The sequence below is a fragment of the Panicum virgatum genome, chromosome 8K (genome assembly GCF_016808335.1).
Source record: "Panicum virgatum strain AP13 chromosome 8K, P.virgatum_v5, whole genome shotgun sequence".
NCBI classification, from domain to species: Eukaryota; Viridiplantae; Streptophyta; class Magnoliopsida; order Poales; family Poaceae; genus Panicum; species Panicum virgatum.
In genome coordinates, this window is record NC_053143.1 from 20,059,076 (window position 1) to 20,080,244 (window position 21,169).

General features: G+C 42.0%; 1 protein-coding gene and 1 long non-coding RNA gene across 6 annotated transcripts in view; one reads left to right on the forward strand and one right to left on the reverse strand.

The window, feature by feature from the left end:
• Positions 1-21,169, forward strand: part of LOC120644159 (putative disease resistance protein RGA4) — a 21,801-nt gene continuing 632 nt past the window's right edge. The window contains exons 1-10 of one of the 5 annotated variants that reach the window (XM_039920727.1): positions 1-179; positions 16,827-16,997; positions 17,261-19,010; positions 19,460-19,540; positions 19,620-19,699; positions 19,790-19,964; positions 20,071-20,138; positions 20,214-20,451; positions 20,558-20,625; positions 20,701-21,057. In XM_039920727.1, coding sequence (XP_039776661.1) covers positions 151-179; positions 16,827-16,997; positions 17,261-19,010; positions 19,460-19,540; positions 19,620-19,699; positions 19,790-19,964; positions 20,071-20,138; positions 20,214-20,451; positions 20,558-20,625; positions 20,701-20,815 — 2,775 coding nt within the window. In that variant the 5' untranslated portion in view covers positions 1-150 and the 3' untranslated portion in view covers positions 20,816-21,057. Of the gene's footprint in view, positions 180-16,826; positions 16,998-17,260; positions 19,011-19,459; positions 19,541-19,619; positions 19,700-19,789; positions 19,965-20,070; positions 20,139-20,213; positions 20,452-20,557; positions 20,626-20,700; positions 21,058-21,169 lie in introns of those variants that run through there. The other 4 variants (XM_039920729.1, XM_039920728.1, XM_039920730.1 and 1 more) reach the window with 4 other exon arrangements.
• The window catches only part of LOC120644162, a 7,567-nt gene continuing 7,022 nt past the window's right edge, over positions 20,625-21,169 (reverse strand). Inside the window, exon 3 of the long non-coding RNA XR_005663467.1 lies at positions 20,625-21,010. This is a non-coding gene — a long non-coding RNA (uncharacterized LOC120644162). The remainder of the gene's footprint in view (positions 21,011-21,169) is intronic.

A 21,169-nucleotide genomic window follows, 5' to 3' on the forward strand; every position in this document is an offset into this window, starting at 1 on the left:
ATATAGCAGAAGAACACATTGTAGGGAGGACAGAAGAAAAAGAGAAAGTAGTGGCCTATTTGCTTGAGGCCATGTCAGAAAAGATCGTCATCCTTCCTATATATGGTATTGGAGGCATTGGCAAGACAACTTTTGCAAGACTGATTTATAATGATCCAAAGTTCAATTGTTATTCTCAAGTATGGGTCCATGTGTCCTAGAGATTTGACTCGAATAAGATTTATAAGTCTATAATTTTACAGTTATCTAGAAAAGAGAGCCTGGCTAATGAAAGTGAGATGATACATAGCTGCCTCAAGAAACTACTTCATGGTAAGAAGGTTCTGATTGTTTTAGATGACCTATGGGAGGATAATCAGTTCCTGTTGCAGGAGTTGAAGGATATGTTATATCATGATGAGGGCAACATAACTATTTTAGTAACAACACGTAGTGAACGTGTTGCTGAGAGAATTTGTACTAACCTTCAACCACACAAGATATTACCCTTGACAAATGACATGTGCTGGGATATAATAAAACAAAGAAGTGGTTTCAAAGATAGAAATAACAAAGAACAGCTCATGGGTATCGGAAGGGAGATTGCTCAGAAGTGTGGTGGTGTGGCTTTAGCAGCTCTATCTCTTGGGTTCACTTTACGGTTCATGAATTTTGATGAATGGATGAAAGTGAAAGATAGTGATATCTGGAATGAACTTGTTTCAAAGGATTTATTTTTGCCAAATCATGTTTTTGCATCCTTGATGTTAAGTTATAGCTATATGTCTCCAAGCTTGAAGCCATGTTTTACCTACTGTGCAACCTTTCCAAAAGGTCACAGTATAGTTAAAGATGATCTTATTTACCAATGGATTGCTATGGATTTCATCAAGCCAACAAAACTACTCTCGAATACGGAGCTTTGTGAAAGATATATTGTGCAGCTCCTAGGATTGTCCTTTTTTCAACAACCAGTGTCACCTAAGGTGTGTCATTTCTGCATTCCAATACCACATTGGAATTTTTCTTACTTCTTGAATTAATTGAAAAGAAACATACATATGTTAACTTTTAGTAAATCCATGCTGACAACATACATGGTACATTGGATTGGAACAACCACAACCACTTAACACAATAATGTTGCTGCAGTTCATGATTATTAAAAAGTAAGTAGTGGTGAAGAGCTAATATTTTAAAACAATAGTATCTTTAATCAGAGAGCAATGGAGAAAAACATTAGAGAAACACTACTAGTAAACAAGCTATCAGCCCAACCTAAATATACCAGTAGGATCTATTTCCTTCTGGTATATTTGGAGTTGATGGAAGACTATGGAGGGCTTTAGTACCGGGTGGTAACACCAACTAGAACTAGAGGGTCTACTTTTGTACTGGGTGGTGCTACCAACCGATACTAATGTGCACACCCACATTAGTACCGGGGTGGTAACACCACTCGATACTACTATATTGCCTTTACCAGTTCGTGTTACCACCCGTACTAAAGGGTTCTCCATGGTTTCAAAAGGAAAGCATATATCTCCCAATCACAAATGCTGTATAGGTGAGATGGTAAGTCTGAGAGTTCACAAGTTCGAGTCCTAAGCACTGCACACACGCGTATTTTTTGTGAAAAATCGTGCATGTGTGGGCATTCCAAAAAAATTGTTTTGACGTTTTACGCTTTGGTACCAACCAGTACTAAAGGAAATTTTAGTACCGGGTGCACGACATGATACTGATGATCGAGATTTTTAGTCTCGGTTGCTCAGTACCGGTTGCAGAACCTGTACTAATGGGCTGTTTTCTAGTAGCAAAATCCCATACAGGCTGACACAATAGACACATTGTAGCCAGAATCTATTATACTACATCAAGTCTCAAATAAATGATGTTTTTGTTTTTAGGTTTGAAAAGGCTGAATAGACTTGTCTTAAAAATTAATTTTATAAAAGTATACATTTGGGGTTATCGGGACATTGTCTATACTTGAGGGAAATAATTTAGAATTTTCATTTTAAAAATACATTATAATAAAAAGTAGTAGTCAAAGATTGAATTGATTGACTTCAAACAATTACCAGTTCTTTGTGACTGTAAGTAGTAGTTTAAGTCAGACAATTGAGGAGTGTAATGTGTGGATTCAGTTCTGTTTCCTTTAGAATACAATGCAAATAATCTATACTCTTTTTATATGTTAACAATGTGGAGGAACATAAGATTTTCTATTTTACCCAGAGGCACCAATATGTCGCTATTGCGAAGAGGGTCATCCCAAACAATCTTGCAAACCTTAGGCGTTCCAATTGTTCAATAAGAGATGGATCTATTGTTTTCCTCGGATATAAACTATGTATCATGTCTTAGATAATTTTTATTGGAACCCTCTAATATAAAAAAATAAAACCCAAAAGATCGAATAGGCTAAAAATTTAAAATATTGATGTTTAAAACCATGATCTAATAATGTTTAGTCTTCGGCCCGTCTTGGTCCATAGTCCATATATTCCGTTTTGGTGCAATTTGTCCCACCTTGCCAGAGCTCCTCATCCGAGATCCACGTTGGATTTGTAGTTGGAGGGCTAGAATAAAGTGATTTAAGAGTTCCAGATCCAAGATTTTTTTGGGAGTTACTAATATTTAGTTTCAAGTGATCCAAATTTTTTTTTGAACTAGACCTCTACCAAACAGGGTCTTTTAAAAAAGTTATATAGGTTCCAGTCAGCTTATAATCTTTATCGCTCCAAGTAAAACATCAAGTGCTAATATCATGCACCTCGCAAGGACCACACACGCCATACATACAGGATGTCCGAACACCTAGCCCACAATGCCCGAGTATGCATGCGGTTTAGCTCAGACCCATTTGCAAAGGGTCCAAATTGTTCATGTCAACTCATACACTACGTGGACCACACAGTCCCACACTACTACAAAACAGGCCTTTGTTCCTGGCCATTTGTCCCGGCAGCCTTTGGGCCCGAGACAATAGGTGGCTTTTGTCCCGGGTCCAACGGCTAGCCGGGCCAGCGGGGGGGACGGGGGCCTTTTGTCCCGGTTGGAGACACCAACCGGGACAAAATGGGAGCCTTTTGTCCCGGTTGGTGGTTCCAACCGGGACAAAAGGCCCGCGTAGCCTTTTGTCCCGGTTGGAACCACCAACCGGGACAAAAGTCCCCCCTTTTGTCCCGGTTCATGCCTCCAACCGGGACAAAAGGCCTTGCGCCCCTTATCCCCTTCCCTCTCCCCCCGCCCGAGCCATTCAGCTCACTTGTTTTCTCTGTTCTTGGCTCGGGATAGAGGAGTTTTGCTCATTTCTTCACCACATTTGTGAAGATCTTTGATTCCCCGTCCATCCATCTGCTCTAAAGGTTTGGGGCTTGTTTTTCTCTTCTTCCTTGGCTTGTATAGCTCATTTCATACTTTAGAAATAGAGAAAATGTGTAGCTAGCTCATTTCTTGGACATTATTTTGCTAGCTAGATTGCATATGTAGGCGTAATTTTCTTTTAGATTTAGATGAGTATATGGATAGTAGAAATTTTTAGAATGAGTGTAGATACTTCATGTGATGTACTTGTATATATGACCATATTGTGGATAGTTGATTTTTTTATTCGTGAATGAATTAATGAAATGAGTATATTATAGAATTTTTTGTATTATGAATGGATTATTTTGACACTCTAGTGATGTATTTAATCAGGCTCACATTGAAACCATCTAGAAGCTAAAAAAATCTTTATTTCGAAACAAGTATACGTCGTTAATCTCCATCCAACGGTGATGGCACTACCTTTCAGGGATACACGATGCGCTATAAGGACGTCGCAAATCGGTTGGTCGCATCACCAGCACTTCCGATTGATAAGAAGACAGCATTTGACGCAGTCAGCATGCCGTTGTTGTACTGAGAGCATATGAACGAGCATGCTGCCTGTGCCAAGTGCTGTGCCTATTAATCGTAAATGTTGGTGCTGCGACTAGCCGATTGGTGACATCCTTGTACCGCACCGTGTCCCCCCGAAAGGCAGTGTCATCACCGCAGGGTTGAGGTTACTGACATATACATTTTCAGAAATAAAGGTTTATTTTTCTTCTAGAGGGTTTCTGGATATTGAAAAGAGTGTACTCCTGGAACTGAAGGGTGTCAAAGTAATTAGAAGTTATAGAGATTTCTTTCAATTAATTAGAGATTTCTTGAGGATTAATGATACATTTCGTCTTTTTTTATATAATTTCATTGTTATTTGCAAGAGTTATTAATCTGATCATTGTAATTGTAATAGTAAATAATTTTTGCTTTGTAATGGTAAGAATTTATAATTTTGTGGAAAATAAAGGTATTTTTCAGTAAAATATGGCTTCAACAGCTGGAGGGAGTGGCGCCGGTGGGGGTGATCGTTGTCCTTCTGGAGAGAAGGGCACAACTCGAGTACGTCGTCGGTCCAAAAAACCTAGTGCTTTTCATAGGGCAGCGCTCCGTTATTTGGAAAAAGAATATAGAGAATGCATGGCAAGGGGCGAGGAACCTCCGTTTGATCTTGAGGATTTATTGCGGCGTTACGGTTCGTCACCACCAAACTCGGAGGTTTCAGCTCCGCCATCTTATTCTGCGCCAGCAAGAAATCCGTTAGAACATTCTGCGTTCCAACGCAAGGACGGTTGAAAACCTATGTGTTGTTGACCGAATTTTTAAATTTCATGTATAGTACTCCTTTGTTAAGTTCTGTAATGGATTAAGTACCCCTTTTAATTAATCAAGATGTATGATAGATATTGCATATCTTTTAATTATTCATGTTATGTTACATTTAGTTTAATTTAGGTTTGATATATTTTATTTATTCGATACGTGTAAAGAATTCAAATCGATTTATTTAAAATGCAGATGGACCGGCAATGGATGTACAATGCTGACCGACGTTCGAAAGAATTCATTGATGGCCTGCATTATTTTTTGTCTGTGGCTGAGGCAAACAAGCAGAATGGTTTTATGTGCTGCCCGTGTGTTCATTGCAACAATAACAAGGATTACTCATCTTCAAGAATCCTACACAGCCACATTTTCGCAAATGGTTTCATGAAAAAGTATGTTTGTTGGACGAAGCACGGAGAACAGGGGGTTACCATGGAAGACAATGAAGAAGAAGATTTTGACGACCACTTTCCCGGGAATGCTGGAATCGGTGCATTCGATGACGATATTCCCATGGAAGAGCCCGAAGTAGATGTAGCAGAAAATGATCCCAGCGACGATCTGGGGCAAGCATTGCACAATGTGCAGGCAGACTGTGAGAGTGAAACGGAGAGGTTGAAGTTCCAGAAGTTGTTAGAGGACCACCATAAGTTGTTGTACCCAGATTGTCAAAATGGATTTAAGAAACTTGGCACCACCTTGGAGTTGCTGCAATGGAAGGCGACAAATGGTGTATCCGACAAGGGATTTGGTGAATTACTCAAACTTGTTAAAAAAATGCTTCCTAAGGACAATGAATTGCCTGCCACAACGTATGAAGCCAAACAACTTGTTTGCCCTTTGGGACTGGAAGTGCAAAAGATACATGCATGCCCCAACGACTGCATCCTCTACCGAGGCGAGTACGAGAATTTGGATGCATGTCCCGTATGCAGTGCATTGCGTTACAAGATTAGAAAAGATGATCCTGGAGATGTCGAGGGAGAGCCTCCCCGGAAGAGAGTTCCTGCGAAGGTCATGTGGTATTTGCCTATAATACCACGTTTGAAGCGTCTGTTTAGAAATAAAGATAATGCTAAGTTGATGCGATAGCACAAAGAGGAACGCAAGAAAGACTCGATGTTGAGACACCCCGCTGATGGGTCGCAGTGGAGAAAAATAGATAGAACGTACCCTAAATTTGATTTGGATGCGAGAAACATAAGGTTCGGTTTGAGTACGGATGGCATGAATCCTTTTGGTGAGATGAGCAGTGGTCATAGCACTTGGCCTGTGACTCTTTGTCTGTACAATCTTCCACCATGGCTCTGCATGAAACGAAAGTTCATCATGATGCCAGTGCTTATCCCGGGTCCAAAGCAGCCCGGAAATGACATTGATGTGTACCTAAGACCATTGGTCGAAGAACTCTTATTGCTCTGGGGCGATGAAGGTGTACGGATGTGGGATGAATACAAACAGGAAAACTTCAACCTACGAGCATTGCTGTTCGTAACGATCAATGACTGGCCTGCTCTTAGTAACTTGTCAGGACATTCGAACAAGGGATACAAAGCATGCACACACTGTTTAGATGATACCGATAATATATGGTTGACTCACTGTAAGAAGGTTGTATACATGGGTCATCGTCGGTTTCTTCCCATCAGGCATGCGGTACGAAAGAAGGGCAAGCATTTCAAAGGCCAAGCGGACCACCGAACAAAACCGATGCACCGTAGTGGTAAAGACGTCTTCAACATGGTAAAAGATCTAGAAGTTGTTTTTGGAAAGGGATCTGGTAGCCAACCTGTTCCGAACGAAAATGGAATGGCGCCCATGTGGAAGAAGAAATCTATATTTTGGGAGCTACCATATTGGGAAGTCTTAGATGTTCGTCATGCAATTGATGTGATGCACCTCACGAAGAATTTTTGCGTCAACCTGATAGCATTCTTGGGAGTGTACGGAAAGACAAAAGATACAGTAGAAGCACGTCAAGAATTGCAACGTATGGAAGAACGAGATGCCTTACATCCACAACAGCGAGATAATGGACGACAATACTTAAGTCCTGCCAGCTATACTCTTAGCAAGGAAGAGAAAGAAACCATGTTTGACTGCTTGAGCAGTATAAAGGTTCCATCTGGATACTCATCCAATATAAAAGGAATCTTAAATTTGGCAGAGAAGAAATTTACAAATCTCAAGTCCCATGACTGCCATGTGCTTATGACCGAACTTCTTCCGGTTGTGCTGCGGGGGATTCTGCCTGATAACGTCCGGTTAACCATCGTGAAGATATGTGCCTTCCTCAACGCAGTTTCTCAGAAGATAATTGACCCGGAGAATTTGATAAAGCTGCAAAACGATGTGGTGCAATGTCTTGTTGGCTTTGAGCTGATATTTCCACCATCTTTCTTCAACATCATGACACATCTTCTAGTGCACCTTGTCAAAGAGATTGATATTCTCGGACCAGTATTTCTACACAACATGTTCCCATTCGAAAGGTTCATGGGGGTACTCAAGAAATGTGTTCGTAATAGAGCTCGTCCAGAAGGAAGCATCGCCAGTGCCTACGGAACTGAGGAGGTCATTGACTTTTGTGTTGACTTTATTGATGACCTTAAACTGATTGGAGTCCCTGAATCGCGATATGAGGGGAGACTATCTGGAAAGGGTACATTAGGAAAGAAATCTTATGTCTGCACAGATGATTTCTCATTCAAGAAAGCGCATTATACGGTTCTTCAACAATCATCCTTGGTTGACCCATATATCGAGGAACACAAGAAAATTCTGCTCTCCAATTTCCCGGAAAAGTCTGAGGCATGGATTACACGTGAGCACATGAACACTTTCTGTAGCTGGTTGCGGAAGCATCTAATGCATAACATGGATATAAGTGAACAACTGTTCTTATTGGCTAGGGGACCATCTTGGAATATCTTAACATACCAAGGGTACGAGATAAATGGAAACACATTTTATACGATAGCCCAAGATAAAAAGAGTACCAACCAAAACAGCGGTGTTCGTATGGATGCCACGGACAATAATGGAAAAAAAGACACATATTACGGCTACATTGAAGAGATATGGGAGCTGGATTACGGTCCCAATTTCAAGGTGCCTCTATTTCGTTGCCAATGGGTTAAGCTATCTGGAGGAGGGGTAACAAAAGATGAGTATGGGATGACAATAGTTGATCTCAACAATCTTGGGTATAGAGACGAGCCATTTGTCCTAGCCCAGGATGTCGCTCAGGTTTTCTACATTAAGGACATGTCCAGCAAGCCAAAGAAGGGGATCAACAAGCAAAAGGATGAGCCTAAGCGACACATAGTTCTATCAGGAAAGAGAAACATCGTTGGAGTGGAGGACAAGACAGACTTTTCAGAAGAATATAATAATTTTGTTGCCATTCCACCTTTCGAAGTAAATGCTGATCCATGCATCCTGCTAGCCAATGATGATGCTCCATACTTGCGCCGTGATCATAATCAAGGGACATTTGTGAAGAGAAAGTCTGTTACCGCTAATCCTTCATGTACTTGAATCATTTTATATTATTGTATAAAAACATAATCGCAATTCGAATACTTTTATTATATATGTACTGTACAATTATATTTTATGTGTTCTTTATATTATTTTATATATTTTTCACTTAATTACTAGACTCAATTATAATTTTCATTCAATAATGGATTACTCAACTAATTTTATTTATTTCATGAAATTACATTCACATTAACACACTATACTCTTTCACTAACACACACAATCTCACTAACACACACTATCTCTCAAACTCACACACACTACTCATTAATATCATGAAATTGCTTAATTTTATCTAAAATTCACTTTTAAATGTTAATATCGTGATAGAATCCACTTTCTATCGAAAAGCAACAGTTTGAAAAAAAATTTCACCTAATATATTTTTGCATGGTCAAAATAACAAATATGATTTCAAAAAAGTTAGATATTTCATTGACCCAATCACTTGAATGAAAATTAATTATTTTTGTTGCGTGTATCAAGTTTATATAGAGATAAGAAATTTTGTTCCATAATTTTTGGAATCATAATTTTATTAACTGAATTAACAAATGAAAGCCAATTTTAAAAGAGAAGTTAAAAGAAACAAAAACAAACATAACATTAGGCGGGAACGAGGGAAAACGGGCCCCTTTTGTCCCGGGTGGTAGATCCACCCGGGACTAAAGGTGGGCCGCGGGCTGGGAATTTTCCCGGCCCGCCCAAAAACCCCTTTTGTCCCGGGTGAATCCACCACCCGGGACAAAAGGTCCTTTTGTCCCGGGTGGTGGATTCACCCGGGACAAAAGGGGGGGCCTTTTGTCCCGGGTGAAGCCACCACCCGGGACAAAAGGTCATTTTGTCCCGGGTGGTGGCTTCACCCGGGACAAAAGGCCCCCCCCCATATATTTCCTAGCTCCCTCCCTCCTTCGCCCTTCCTCCCTCCCGCCGTCCGTTCCCCTGCTCCCCCCACCGCTCGAGCTCCCCGAGCACCGCCGCGTCGACGTCGCCGCCCAGAGCCCCGCCGCGCGAGCCCACGTCACCGAGCGCCGTCGTCCCTGCGAGCGCCGCCCCCGGCCTCCACTCCGCGCGCACGCCCTCGTCGGCGGCCTCCACTGCACGCCGCCGCGCCGCCGCCCTGTTGTGTGCGTGGGTATTCTTCTGTTCTTTTACAGATCGGGAGTTCGTTTGATTTGAGTATGAATATAGTGATGTATTTTGACATGGAGAGAGTATAATTAGTATTGCTTTAATTATATGTATTTTGTCCCACAAAGAATGTATTTTTGTAAACAAATCTGCTTCCTGAAGGTTTAGAATTTTAGCAAGGGTACTGATCTATCGACTATGCGTGCAAGGATCAATTTTGTTTTTTTTTAAAGATTCGTGCAGGGATCAATAAGGGAGGAAAGAAAGAAGAGAAAATCATAACACAAGCAGAGAAGAGCTTTCTGTTGAGATTTTCTTTTTAATGTTGGTCTCCTCTCATATATTGTTTGAGCTGATTCTATCGAGTGGACCAACCCCTTAAAACATACTGAGAGTGTAGTTTCTAAATTAAAGAAACGTTGGAGAGAAAAAAATGAATGTGTAGTTCCTAAAAAAAGGTTTTTAGAGTGTATTTTTTTCATATTGTAAAGATATATGTAAATCTATAAAATTTAGGGCGTGTTTAGTTTCCAATTTTTTTTTGGGTTTGGCTACTATAATATTTTCGTTTTTATTTGGTAACTAGTGTCCAATCATGAACTAATTAGGCTCAGAAGATTCATCTCGTTATTTACAGCTAAGCTATGCAATTAGTTATTTTTTAAACTCCATTTAATACTTCATACATGTGTTAAAAATTTGATGTGACGGTGAATCTTAAAGATTTTTGAGAACTAAACATGACCTTACTATTAACACCTTCTTCAGCGGACTAGAAGGCGAGTTGTTTTCATCTCATTCTTGATGTGTCCATTTACATTATTGCCTGGCTGGGCTTCTGGTCCAAACAGTGTTGATAAGCTCTCTGCAGCATGGGATGAGGAGCCTGAGCTGTGCTCATAGCTCGCCCTGAGCCCACGTCCCCCCCGCTCCGCGTTCGCCCCAGTGTGCCTCCGGCCCTCGGCTTTGAGCCCTTCGCCTTCGGCCCTCGGCCCTCCGCCTATCCCTAGCCGCAAATTTCTGGAGTGGATTATTTAGATAATTTTTAAGGGTTTTATTTGTATTCATATTTTAGTTACGATGGACCCGCGACACACAGACGCGGAAGACGAACAGTTCCTGTTGAATATGATTGGCGAAGGTCAAGGAGATGTCGCTGAACAAGCTGATGATGGCAGCAATACCGACATATATTTGAATATGTCCGGTGATGGAATTGAGGCACCATCTATTCAGGATGACGCTGCTGCTGAACAAAGTGCTAATGTACATATCAAAACTATACTTATTTGTAGTGACAATCATATTTTCATCTGAATCTATATGAATACTATGAATGTTTTTTTTATAGCCGTCTGGATCATCGTCGCAGCAGAAAAAGACGAAGCGAGGCCCAACAAAAAAACTGGAAGGGCGGTTCATTATAACGGAAGTTGGTCCAGATGGCGAACCGATCGCTCCAGAAGCTGCCGCCAAAAAATTCATAAGACAATCTGGATGTATTGTCAGGGACCACATCCCGATCAGCTTTAGGCTCTGGAAAGCTTCCAATCCAAGCGAGGAACGGGATGCGGTACCCGAAAGAGAAAAAGAATGGTGCTGGCGGGAGCTTAAGAAAAACTTCACGGTTCCAGCTGAATCCGAAGAGATATGCAAGCGCTGGACCCTGAGTAAGATGGCCGAACAACTGCGATCATTCAAGAAAATTTTGACGAAGAAATATATCAAGACCGGGACCACACCCGTATTTACCGGCGAGCTCGAAAAGCTCAGGGGTCACTGGGATGCATTTGTGGAATACAAGTCTTCAGAGCTTGGGCTTCAAAAGGTGCAGAAGGCCAAAGACAACGCCTCGAAGAAAGTGTACCATCACACTCTAGGCCAAGGAGGCTACAAGCTTGCAGTACCCAAATGGGAGAAGATGGAGCAGGATCTGCTTGACAGAGGCATCCGACCTGCGACCATGAACTGGCCTGAAAGGTCAAGGACCTGGTTTTATGGTCACGGGGGAAGCTTGGACCCAATGACTGGTGACTGCATCTATGGGCCAAACATCCAGCGAGCAGCCCAGAGACTACAGGAGGCCATACAAGCAGCGGCCGAGGGAACATTCCAGCCAGATAGAGAGAGGGACGAGCTGACTTACGCCCTTGGGAATCCAGAGCATCCGGGCCGCACAAGAGGCAAAGGCGTGGTTCCGTGGAAGTATGGGTTCAGGGATTACATTGATTCATATAGAAGCCGGCAAAGAAGAAAGAATGATGAGCGGGAGCACCTGCGAAGGCTAGAGGAACGGCTCATGTCACACGATCAAAGACTGGAGGAAGAGGTACAACGCCAAGTGGCCGTAGCAATGAGCCACCAACAGCAAGCGCAAACGTTGCCTCCAGAGCCTAGTGTCGCAGCCGATCACCTGTCTCAGCGGAAAAGTAGCTGCGCTTCCACAGACGTCGCCGCTGCCGAGCCCACGGGGATCCAGGCCGCAGTTGAAGCGTCGGCCCCGCAGCGATTTCCAGTGGATGAGATCACCCACCGGACACCTTGTGACCTGCAGACTGCCGTTAAGAACTTAATGTTCACTGTTGCGTACGGTACCGCCATGCCAACCGAACCAGGCGACGTGTACCACGGGCAGCAAATTCCGCCTAGATACACAAGAGTTGGCGTGGAGCAGGTGTGCCAGGGTTGGGAGACGCTCGAGCTTGATATTCCTGGAGGCGATGGGGAGAGGACACTAGCAGAAGCCATTCATGGCTACATCCTATGGGATAAGCGCTACATTGTCCTAAAGTCGGATGATCAAACACCAAGACCGGCATCTCAGCATGCCTCTCCAAGACCGGCATCTCCGCAAAACTCCCCAAGGGCAGCACTGTCTCGGCAAGGTTCACCGGCACATTCTCCATCACCATCATCTCATGCGCCGATGAACACTCAAGCGTCACCGTCGCCTCCATGGTCACCCCCTCCGCCGCCGGCAAAGAAGCAGAAACGGCCGCCGGCAAAGAAGGTAGCTGCACCGGCTAGGGAGCCTCCAAAGAAGAAGGAAAAGAAGAAGAAAACCAAGGAGGCTCCTATTAAACCCTGGGACATGAGCCTTGAAGAATGCGATCGGATAACTCAAGAAAGAGTTAAAGAGCACTTCAAGCCGAAGCCGAAGCCGGAGCCCGAGAAAGTGATAAATCCGATAGATTTGAAATTTTTTAAGGGAATGTGCGAAGCAAATAAGAGAAAATTCATTCCGAGAGACCCCCCTTCAGACTACGAACGCACAATTATCAAAACTACTGAGAAAAAGAAGAGACAATCAAAGTCGTCGTCGTCCGACGTTCCACAGCTCGGAGCCCAAAAGAAACAATCAATAGAGCCTCTCGTAGTGGGACAGACGACGCAAGAACAAGACTTTGTTACATTTTTGAAAGAATCAAACCTGACGGCCGCTCAGATTGCAGGGGGAGAAGATATTCCAAAGGCCGATGTGGTCGTCAAATGGACGTTTGAGATCGGCAAAACTCTTGTACCCCCCGAAGTAGTGTCTGTGCTTCCAACGCAAATGTATAAGCTGCACCAGCACTACATGCGTGCGATGGCCGATTGCATCTTCATGCAGGGCGCAAAGATTAAAGATGACGATTTCTTACGGGGGGGAGGCCATTCTATGGATAAACTGGGAAGAAATTTACCAACTATTCCATCAGGAGGCCCTCGACATCTCTATGGTCGCCTTGTGGGTTCTGTAAGTATTTTACTCTCCTTACGTATTGTTTTGCATGATCTCAACATACTGATCTCTTGATTTATTCGGTATCATGTAGAATGGAGATACATACTTGCAGAAGAAAGGGATACTCTCACCTCGGCTTCATCGACCCAATTACTTGTAATTGGAGGCTTCTACGCGACAATACCGATGAGATATTCCAAATGTTGTTCAAGTACATAAGCGTTTATCACAACAAGCAAATGATATTGTTTCCTTACAACTTTGCGTGAGTGATTCCTTCCGTCTAACTCTTTCTATTCTGTAATCGAATTGTTTAAACCTTAACTACCAAGAACTGCCTCCGTATAATCTTGCAGTGAACACTGGATCCTAATTGTCATAATTCCCGAGAAGAGCCTACTCGTGGTTATGGACTCATTGAGGAGACCTCCAGAACAATACGAAAATCTTCTTAACATGATGAAAAAGTAATTCTACCACTACTCCGTCCATGACCGATAATTTGAATCACTTTGTTACTTGACTATAATTGTTCTAATCATGCACAGGGTTTGGAAAGAATTCGCTAAAAATCATCCAGGCAAATTTGACAAGGAATTGAAGATCAAGACAGATTTTCCGGTACGCGCTTGGATGATTCGTTGCACGATTCATTAGTTTTATTATATATTCATGTAAATACCTGATAATTTCTTCTCTCTTAAAGTGTATGAGGCAGAAACCAGGCACTGTATTGTGCGCATACTATGTATGCGAGAACATCCATGGTCTGGTAGGTCCTCCAAAGGGCTGGACAGATTGGGAGGAGGAAGTAAGTAAAAAAACTTGTTAATATTTGAACTCGTATTTTAATTAGTCGAAATTAATTATCCCCTTTTTCCATAGGTCGGGGAGATGCGCGATAAACTCATACCGGAGGGAAAGGTTATGGCGATTCAAGAACAATTCTCCGGATTTATTGTTGAGCAAGTCCTCGATCCAAAAGGCGAATTCTACTATGATGGAATATCTAATATTGACAATCACAGTAAATATGACAATATACGCGTATATATGTAATTAAGAATGAATATAACTATGTAAATATATATGTGTGTCTATGTATTAAATTTCTATTTATGAGTATGTATGTATGTATTAAATTTCCAAAAGGCAAATTCTACTATGTAATTAAGAACGAATATACCTATGCAAATATGATGGAGTATGTATGTATTATATATATAAGCACTCCAATAATATATATGTGTATATATATATATTTATATAATATTGGTCCTAGACATTTTCATATGTAAAGGAATTCACATGTATAGATATGTGTATACATATATATATAAGTGAATTAATTTATATATGAAAACTATCTAGGACAAATATTATATAAGTAACTATATATATATGTATATATTAGTGGAGATCATACACACTGAATTCCAATACATAAGTTTTATTGAAATGCAAAAGTATAATTGAAATAGAAAAAGAATTGAGAAAAGAAAAACATGAAAAAAAAAGAGACCTTTTGTCCCGGTTGGTAACACCAACCGGGACAAAAGGGTGCGCCAGCCACGTGGGCGCTGGCTGCACCTTTTGTCCCGGTTGGTGTTACCAACCGGGACAAAAGGTCCTCTTTTGTCCCGGTTGCCACAACCGGGACAAAAGGGCACCCCCTTTTGTCCCGGACAGGCGTTCCCGGTTGGGAAACCGGGACAACAGCGGTTTCCCAACCGGGACAAATCAACGTTTTTGTAGTAGTGCCACCATTGTAGTTCAAGGAACCAACAGATCAGTATCAATATCATGGAAGGCATTATCTACTAGAATTAGTACGAGGTTTAACCAGTTATATACCATCTGTATGAAAATATCGATACAAAGATAGCATGCATCGCTGTTGGATGTAAATGTACTAGTATAATGGCCTATCATTTTTTGATTACATACATGGATAATGGTTGTTAGAGTAGGATATTAACTAATCCACCGGTATACTCAGGTCTCGTAAATTGTAAAATTACGTGCCTCGCTAGCTAGTTTTCTCATTGCCTGAAAGTAAGGGATGAAAGTCGTTTGATGGGCCATGGGAACTCAGCAGCCTCATTGGTTCAAATGAGACAAACGTATAGGGTGTTTATTTATTTTGTATTGATGTGTACATATTTTTTATATTTAGTAAATGTACGGTTCACTAGTAGAGAAAGCTTAATTTGTCCCGGTTGGGAAACCCTTGTTGTCTCGGTTTCCCAACCGGGAATGCCAATCCGGGACTCACTACTACAAAATTCCATTTTGCGAGGCACTTAAAATGGGCCTCGGAGGCGGGCAGGTCCCGGACCGCCTCGGTTAATAGGCGCCAGGCCGCCCGCCGTACAACCGCCTCAGTCAATAGATTAACCGAGGCAGTTGCCCTAACATGACCGCCTCGGTTAATTCTTTTACCGTGGCGGTTTCGAGACCGCCTCGGTAAATGCCTCCATTAACCGTGACGTTTGGTCCGAGGCAGTTGGGCTGCCCGCCTCGGAAAAGCCATTTTGCCCGTCTCGGAAAAGAAATTCTGTAGTAGTGACTACGGGTTAAGTAATCGGGACAAAAGGGGACCCAACCGGGACCAAAGGGGTTGCTAGCCTGGGCGCGGCAGGCATCCCCTTTAGTCCCGATTGGTGTTACCAACTAGGACCAAATGTCCTTTTTTTCTTTTTCCAGTTTTCCTTTCTATTTATTTCTTTTTCATTTCAATTATACTTTTATATTGGAATTCAAGCTGAGTATGAACTTCACTAATATTGTATAAATGAATCTCTCTCTATATATATATGTTATTGGAGTTCATATATATATTTACACACTTTTGATTTCCTGTTAAGCTATACACAATTTCCTTATGAAGTAAAGGTATGGTTCATTAATTCAAAAATAAAAAGAAGGAATGATTATGCCATCGCAAATCTATCAAATCCAAACAACACCATCACAAACCTTTGCTGATCTACAAGTAATCGGCTATGATGACTATATACTTAGTGACAAACTATATAAAGTTCAGCTTTTGTCCCTGCATAGTGTTCTTGCCTAACGTTTGGTCCCGTTCACAAGTATTAAGGGTTACTTTAGCTATTTTTTAATAATGAAAGATGTGACTGACTTTTTTAAGAAAAACAAAAATGGATTGAAGTATATCATATATGGATTGAAGTATATCATATTGATGGCTGGAAGTTATATTTTCATACGAGAATTTCTCGGATTTATCCTTTCTCTAGCGTGTCTCATGAGGACTAATTAATGCGGACATATACACACATGCACACTCACAACTATAGATACACGTATGCATTACAGCTCTTTAAGCACCTCCGACAAATTCAACCAGCAGACTTTGAGATTGATGAAAGCATAAAGGCACGTCTCCATCGACGAGCATGTCGCATAGCACTAAAAGAATAGTACTGTTAGTTATTGGAATAAATCCTGAAAAGTGCGAAAAATCATACCGAGTTAAGAACTCGAACCCAAGTAGACAGACTGGAACACAAGAAACATAACTAGCTAAGCTAAGCTGAGTTCAATGGAGTCTTCAATTATAATAATAGAATTGTTTCTTTTTTATTCAATGTATGGTTCACTAGGAAAAATTATGGGTTGCTCTTGGTATACTCATATGTTTTGATGTATACTGTGTTGTTATATAATTTAAGTAGAATCAAGAAATCCTAATACTTGCTAGGATGTACTTTTGATGCAGACTTCTGAAGCGTACTATAAACAAGCTACGTTTTTCACCATGCACGATCTGGTGCATGACTTGGCAATTTCACTCCTTGGCAACCAAATTTTGGACCAGAGCAAACAAGGCAATACAAGGGGAAGCAGCTGCCAATATGCATTGCTCAGGGATTGTAGCAGGCCACTGGAGTTATACTTGACTTCTCATGCAAGGCTAATAGCACTGCGTTTTCTGGACGGTTGCAGCAGTGAACTAAGCGATGCTGCATTTGCACCTGCTAGGTCCCTGCTAGTATTGGATTTAAGCGAGTGCTCCATACAGAGGTTGCCCGATTCCATTGGCCGACTGAAGCAATTGGGATATCTGAGTGCTCCAAAGATACGTGATGAATTTGTTCCAGAATGTATCACGAAGCTCTCGAATTTGATTTATCTCAATCTTCACGGATCTAGTATTACGGCCCTTCCGAAGACAATTGGAGAACTGACAAGGTTGAGGCATCTTGATCTATCAGACTGTTACAGCATACATGAATTGCCAGTCTCATTCAGGAATCTAGAAAATTTGGCGCATCTGGATTTGTCAAATACCTATATCATTAGAGGTGTATCAGAATCGTTGCAGAGCTTGAGCCGATTGGTGCATCTGAACTTATCAGGATTTGCAGACATTGAAGACCTGACAGGAGCAATCAGCGGCCTCACAGGTTTGCAATATTTGAATTTATTAGAAGTGGACTACAGTGATGGATTACAACAAGCCCTCATCAATCTCACTAAACTCCGGTATTTAAATTTAGGAAGAAAAAATTATTTTCATGTACGAGATGATGAAGCTGGGTTTGACAGTTTACTTGAGTGTGTCTGTAGCCTATCCAATCTAGAGTACCTTAATTTAGCTAGGAATTTAAATCTGCGTACTATACCTGAAAGCATTGGGAACCTCAGAAAGCTAAATACACTAGACCTCTCGCATTGCATAAATCTACGGAGGCTGCCATCAAGCTTATCAGCAATTAGTGATCTGAGGTTTCTACATGTAACTTATTGCTCGAAGCTAGATAAATCCACTCTACCTCAGAATAAGGATCGTTCAGCCTTGCTACCGAATTTTGTGGTTCATGCTGTTGATGGTGAATCCAGCAGCAATCTTTCTGAGCTCGAGGATAAACATCTAACCTTGTTGGATATAAGCAGGCTTGAAAATGTGAAGTCTGCAGAAGAGGCAAAGAGAATAAAACTGGGGGAAAAGCAGAGTATTGTAAGGCTAGAATTGGCATGGACTAGGGATGCCAAGAGATTTGCAGACGATAGGGAAGTTTTATCAGAACTGGTGCCACCAGACACGATAGAAACATTAACACTACAAGGATACAGTAGTATTTGCTTTCCATCCTGGATGATGAGCATTGCTATTTATCTACCTCGCCTGAGCGATGTTACCCTGCGGGACTTGCCCAGTTGCAATGTCCTACCACCACTTGGTCAGTTACCAAACCTGGAGTCACTGAGGATCGGAGGAATGGACAGCATTAGGAAGATTGATGGGGGCTTTTACGGGTGCAGAAGTGCATTTCCTCGACTTCTTGAGTTTGCCATATCCCGTATGGAATGCCTGGAAGAGTGGAATGCTGAGGATGGTTTGAATGAGCTCGCGTTCCCAAAACTATGGCAGTTGAGTATAAATCATTGCCCCTTGTTGAGGTTCAAAGCGTGTTGGCCTCCAGCTATGCACGTGACCATAGATAGTAGTGACCAAATACTATTATCCACATGGGAGGACAGAGATCACTTCAGTGCTTCCTCCTCTACGGCAACCACCTCGCTTCACGTGAAATGCTGTGAGGTGCCTCTGCATCAGTGGAGCTTGCTGCGTCACCTCCCCTGCCTCGAATATTTAAAGATTACTGACTGCAGTGATCTCACATGCATCTCAACAGATTTGCTTCAATGTATCTCCTCCCTCAAGATTCTGACTGTGAAATATTGCAAAAACGGCACTGTGTCGCTGCCGGAGAGGTTAGGAGACCTCACCTCTCTCACGCAGCTCGTGTTACGCGATTGCAGTGGCATCAAGAGTCTACCAGAGAGCATACAACAACTCACACGCCTCCAACGGCTAAAAATTAATGGCTGCCCTGGACTAGTTCAGTGGTGCGAATCAGAGGAGAATAAGATAAAGCTCGTTCACATCTTTGAAAAAGTATGTGCCTGCCAATCTATCCATTATAATGTTCTTTATTTGCATTGGCTACTCCTTTTTGTCATCTTATATCGGATCTATTCTCAGTTACATGTCTTAGAGGTTTTGGCTCTTGCAGTAATGCATATATTTTTAATATATTTTCCTTCCTTTTTCTCAAAATATAAAGGTTGCCGTGTTTTCTTTTACAAACAAAAGAAAACATATTAGGATGCATGGATTGATGCATTTTGATCAATAGTATGACAAATAATTAGTTCTTTTCTAGATTATTTGAAGATTCACTTATCTGCCAATTTCAACACAGCAGTAAGAAAGCTGTCTTACTATCGAACGCGCAAACTCTAGCAATAACAATACAGTTGTTAAAAAGTGCCTGAGACAATATAACTATTGCACAGCACCAAGGAAACGATTGACTTTTTTTGTTTCAACGATTGGCATTTCAGATATTGGATGGTTATTATTTGTATAACTTTTACGATGAACAATCCGGTTGTTTGGCGGCAGTGAGGGAACAAAAACTAGAGGTATGCTACCAAAACAGTTTCCGAAAATTGGTATTGCTGGCTTCCAACCAGTTCGTCCACAATCATAATGCCGCTTCAGAACAAAGGTATCTTTTTTTCTTTTCAGAACAATGGTGGATTTCCTAAGGCACAAGATGATGAGGCTTTAAAGCAATGGGGGTAAAGAATTTCCTCCTAGTATTGAAGTGCCATGTATGTCCTGCTCATTTGTTACTTATTGTCGATGTTTCGTTGATTCACCTTTTTCAGGAAATACCTTAAGCTGTCAACAGATTTTGAATCGTCAACGTCAAAGGATGAAAAGAGTGGTGCACGTGATGCAAGCCATGATGCCAACGCACGGTTGGCTTTTCAGATATTGGATGATGAGCTGTTACGTGTGACCAGGACTCGGAGCACAATGCCGAGGGAACAAAATCTAGAGGTATGCTGCCAAAACAGTTTCCAAAAATTGGTCTTGCTGGCTTCCAACCAGTTCGTCCACAATCATGATGATGCTTCAGAACAAAGCTAACGTTGTTTCTTTGCAGAACAAAGGTGGATTTTCTGTGGCGCAAGATGATGACAGCAAATATGAACGTGATTTAAAGCAATGGGGGTAAAGAATTTGGTCCTAGTATTGAAGTGCCATGTATGCCTGCTCGTTTGTTACTTATTGATTCTCCTTTTGCAGGAAAGACCTTAAGCTGTCAAGAGATATTGAATCGTTAATGACAAAGGATGAAAACAGCGGTGCAAGTGAGGCAGGCCATGATGCCAACGCAATAGAGGACCGGCCAGCGCAACAATTCAGCCTGGGAAGCTGGATCGGCTCTACTACTACGCCTCAGATGCTGCCTGTTGCTGGTCCATCCAGCAGTGCTGCACACCTCACCAGAAGTCCCTCCAACGGCTCTATATTGGGCTACATGGTATACTGCCAAAACAGTTTCCAAAAATTGGTCTTGCTGGCTTCCAACCAGTTCGTCCACAATCATGATGACGCTTCAGAACAAAGCTAACGTTGTTTCTTTGCAGAACAAAGGTGGATTTTCTGTGGCGCAAGATGATGACAGCAAATATGAACGTGATTTAAAGCAATGGGGGTAAAGAATTTCGTCCTAGTATTGAAGTGCCATGTATGCCTGCTCGTTTGATACTCATTCATTCTCCTTTTGCAGGAAAGACCTTAAGCTGTCAAGAGATATTGAATCGTTAATGACAAAGGATGAAAAGAGCGGTGCAAGTGAGGCAGGCCATGATGCCAACGCACTAGAGGACCGGCCAGCGCAGTAATTCAGCCTGGGAAGCTGGATCGGCTCTACTACTACGCCTCAGATGCTGCCTGTCGCTGGTGCATCCAGCAGTGCTGCACACCTCACCAGCAGGTCCTCCAGCACTTCCCCCTTTGGTATCAGTCTCCCTACGCTGCGACCCAGCACTCCTGGTTCCATGTACACCTTCACAGCCACCGCTCGTCTGCACCTGCCTCTGCCATCGACGGCAAGGACAAAGGATGAAAACGAAGCAGATGAAAGGTATAAAACGTTACTTCTGAAACAAATCACTACATAATAACACAAAGCCAACTTCTCAAGTGTTGTCAAATGAGTTCGGTACAGAGTTCATATAAAAATAATGTCTAACATG